At 39.7% G+C, this 2,836-nt stretch overlaps 1 protein-coding gene across 3 annotated transcripts in view; it reads right to left on the bottom strand.

Annotated features, from left to right (window-relative positions):
- Positions 1-524: 524 nt before the first annotated feature.
- LOC123096060 (serine hydroxymethyltransferase 1, mitochondrial) overlaps positions 525-2,836 on the bottom strand; it is a 5,101-nt gene continuing 2,789 nt past the window's right edge. For 2 of the 3 annotated variants that reach the window (XM_044517654.1, XM_044517652.1), the window contains 8 exons: positions 2,620-2,817; positions 2,402-2,506; positions 2,233-2,298; positions 1,812-1,889; positions 1,514-1,625; positions 1,316-1,426; positions 1,008-1,181; positions 525-732 (listed from right to left, as the gene is read on the bottom strand). In XM_044517654.1, coding sequence (XP_044373589.1) covers positions 1,033-1,181; positions 1,316-1,426; positions 1,514-1,625; positions 1,812-1,889; positions 2,233-2,298; positions 2,402-2,506; positions 2,620-2,817 — 819 coding nt within the window. In that variant the 3' untranslated portion in view covers positions 525-732; positions 1,008-1,032. Of the gene's footprint in view, positions 733-1,006; positions 1,182-1,315; positions 1,427-1,513; positions 1,626-1,811; positions 1,890-2,232; positions 2,299-2,401; positions 2,507-2,619; positions 2,818-2,836 lie in introns of those variants that run through there. The other variant, XM_044517653.1, reaches the window with a different exon arrangement.

Here is a 2,836-nt window from a genome sequence, read left to right as displayed (position 1 = left end):
TGCGCAGGATATTTGTGGGCCTATATGGGTGGCTTTTCTGGGCCTTACCGCGTGCGGCCCACGTACGAAATTCTGGGCAAAACTCCTTTTTTTTCTAGCAGATGGATCACAAAATTTTAATACCACCTCGGATATAAAAAAATATTTTCGGTGGTGAACGGATAAAAAATTGAAGAAACGCACGTTGCTTTATTAGTAGGTATAAATATAGATAGATATAGATATAGATGAAGGTCCAGACATTTGGTGCATCCCCTTGGGTATCACCAAAATTTCGGATAAGTTGGAAAATGTCGCCCTTACCCACCCAGGATTACACAGAATTTTCATATTCATAGCGACATTCTACGCATTGAACACTGCCTGCTCAACGGGGCTGGACGGCAAGGGACAGATTTTGCCGAATCGTGGTTGGGACACAATTTGGCAGGAACTTCATAAGATAACGTTCCTACATGAGCTCACGAACCGCTCAAGATCTCAAAGCCGAATCATACGTGTTATCCCCAGAGCACATGGATAAATGCGTGTAAGTAAATGTTTATCCAAGAAGGATGGCAGTTCATATAGCATATCAGCGAAGCATCTTACAGTATGTGCCTGCAATAAGAAACTATCGACAAAGTTCCCATATTCTGTAAAATGCTTGGATTCCTTTTACATATGGTGGCGCTTCATCATGGATCTATTGTTTACATGGACTTGTCCTCAGCTGTGCTTCTTGTTTGCTTCCTGCAAGAAAAACCCAAAGCAGAATGTCGGTGATTACGCGAAAAGCAGCACTAATCGTCTATGTGCTTATGCAAAGAGGTAAGGGTGATGGGCAAAAAAAAAAACTACTGCAGATGTAAGCTTGGTCCAAGATCTAAAACGGTGAACAACCCAGGACTGGAGCAAACGAGACGGTCAAGGGGATTCCTTCTCCTGATGACAACTGAATCAATATATTGTACTCCTATGTGTTTCTTAAGGACTGGATGAGAAATAATTTATTTCTCGGAGCACACCTTTGCTGTTGAAACACAGCAGTTCTTAGTTCTTGTACTTCATGGTCTCCTTCTCGAATCCAATTGTTGGGAATTGTTTCGCATATTCCTCCACATCGTGGCGAAGCTTTGCAATTTCAGCTTGGATGTTGCTGTCGGATTGCAAAGTGGCAACAAAGTCCTTCAGTTTGGTACCTAAATTGAAAGAGAAACAACAGAATATCAATAATATGATCATTGTAGTAGGTAAGGGCATACAAATACAAGGAAGTGTGATTATGGACAGCAACAGAAAAAAAGTTTGAAAAAAGTTCTATGACTTCTAATACCTGCTGCTGCAGCTTTAACCTTCAAGGCCAAGTTCACTGCCGAATCGAAGAAGTCAGCAACCTTGGCGAAGTCCTCCTCAACAAATCCTCTTGATGTAAGTGCGGGGGTTCCTAAAAGATCATGGAACAGGTAATCAGGTTTTGTTAACATAGTTTAAAGAAAATTAGAATAACCATTATATGAACATATGTGTTTACCCATCCTGATGCCTCCGGGTACCATAGCTGAAACATCACCAGGAACCGTGTTCTTGTTTGCTGCAATATGCACATTTTCTAAAACCTTCTCCACACGTGAACCATCTATTCCCTAGACATAAAATTTGAAAGGAATGATAAGTGTCCTGACATGTCATAATATTCTAAAATGACTAAGTTTTGCTGTAATTAGTACATCTAGCTATGGTGTATAAAGAAACAGTAAGTTTCAGGTCAGATGGATATCAAGCAACATTCTGGTCGAAAGAATAAAAAAAAATATAAAGTACTCTGTTACCTTTTTCTTGAGGTTCACCAAAACTAAATGGTTATCAGTCCCACCAGAAACAATATCGTAGCCTTTTGAAGTTAAGCTCTGGAAATGAGAATATTGCCATCAAATACGGACATCCTTAAAAGTAAAGTACAATTAATCATGCTAGTGTAATATATATTTGCATTTCCAAACATCCTGTTTGCAATTAATTAATGTTGGTACTCAGTACTCCTACTTCAACAAAGCAATTTGAAGTAAGTTCTACAAGCTGGTACTTAATGCTGGCATGAGACAAAATATACGGTAGATATAACCTAATTAGATTTTCTACAAGCTGCTACTAACATAACCATAAAGAGGTTACTCGTCATAGTGACTGACAGGTATCATAGGTCCAGTTTTCCTGGGTAAATATTTCTAGCAAATTCTAACCACAAAATACCTCAGCAAATCTAGCAGAGTTGCTCATAACTTGCTCTTGATAAGCTCTGTACTCCTGAGTAGTTGCCTGAAGTTTAAACAGCACATCAGGGCATTAGTTAATCAGAACGACAAACTGTATAAAATACAAAATAATGTATAGAATATTAAGGAACAGAAGTGCTGCAGACCTGCTTAAGCGCAACTGCCAGGCCAGTAATAGTATGGTTATGGGGTCCACCTTGCAAACCTGGGAAGACAGCAGCATTGATTTTGTCCTCAAAATCATACTTAACCTATATCAAGATAGATTGTTAGGCCTTTGCATTCTGCAGGTAATATGAGTACTGCAGGTTAACAAACATCTTCAACACTCTACTATCATTTTATTGTATTTCTCCGGCAATACCTCCTTCCCTTGTTTGTTTATTTCTTTCACTCCCTTCCGGAAAAAGATCATGGCTCCACGTGGACCACGGAGTGACTTGTGGGTAGTGGTAGTCACCACATCTGCATACTCAAAAGGAGACGGAATTACACCAGCAGCAACTAGCCCACTGATATGTGCCATGTCTGCCAGAAGAACTGCCTTCTGCTTGTCACAGATCTGCCAATTGCACAATAGA

This window comes from Triticum aestivum, chromosome 4D (genome assembly GCF_018294505.1).
Source record: "Triticum aestivum cultivar Chinese Spring chromosome 4D, IWGSC CS RefSeq v2.1, whole genome shotgun sequence".
Taxonomy (NCBI): Eukaryota; Viridiplantae; Streptophyta; class Magnoliopsida; order Poales; family Poaceae; genus Triticum; species Triticum aestivum.
This window is presented reverse-complemented; position numbering and strand designations above follow the sequence as displayed.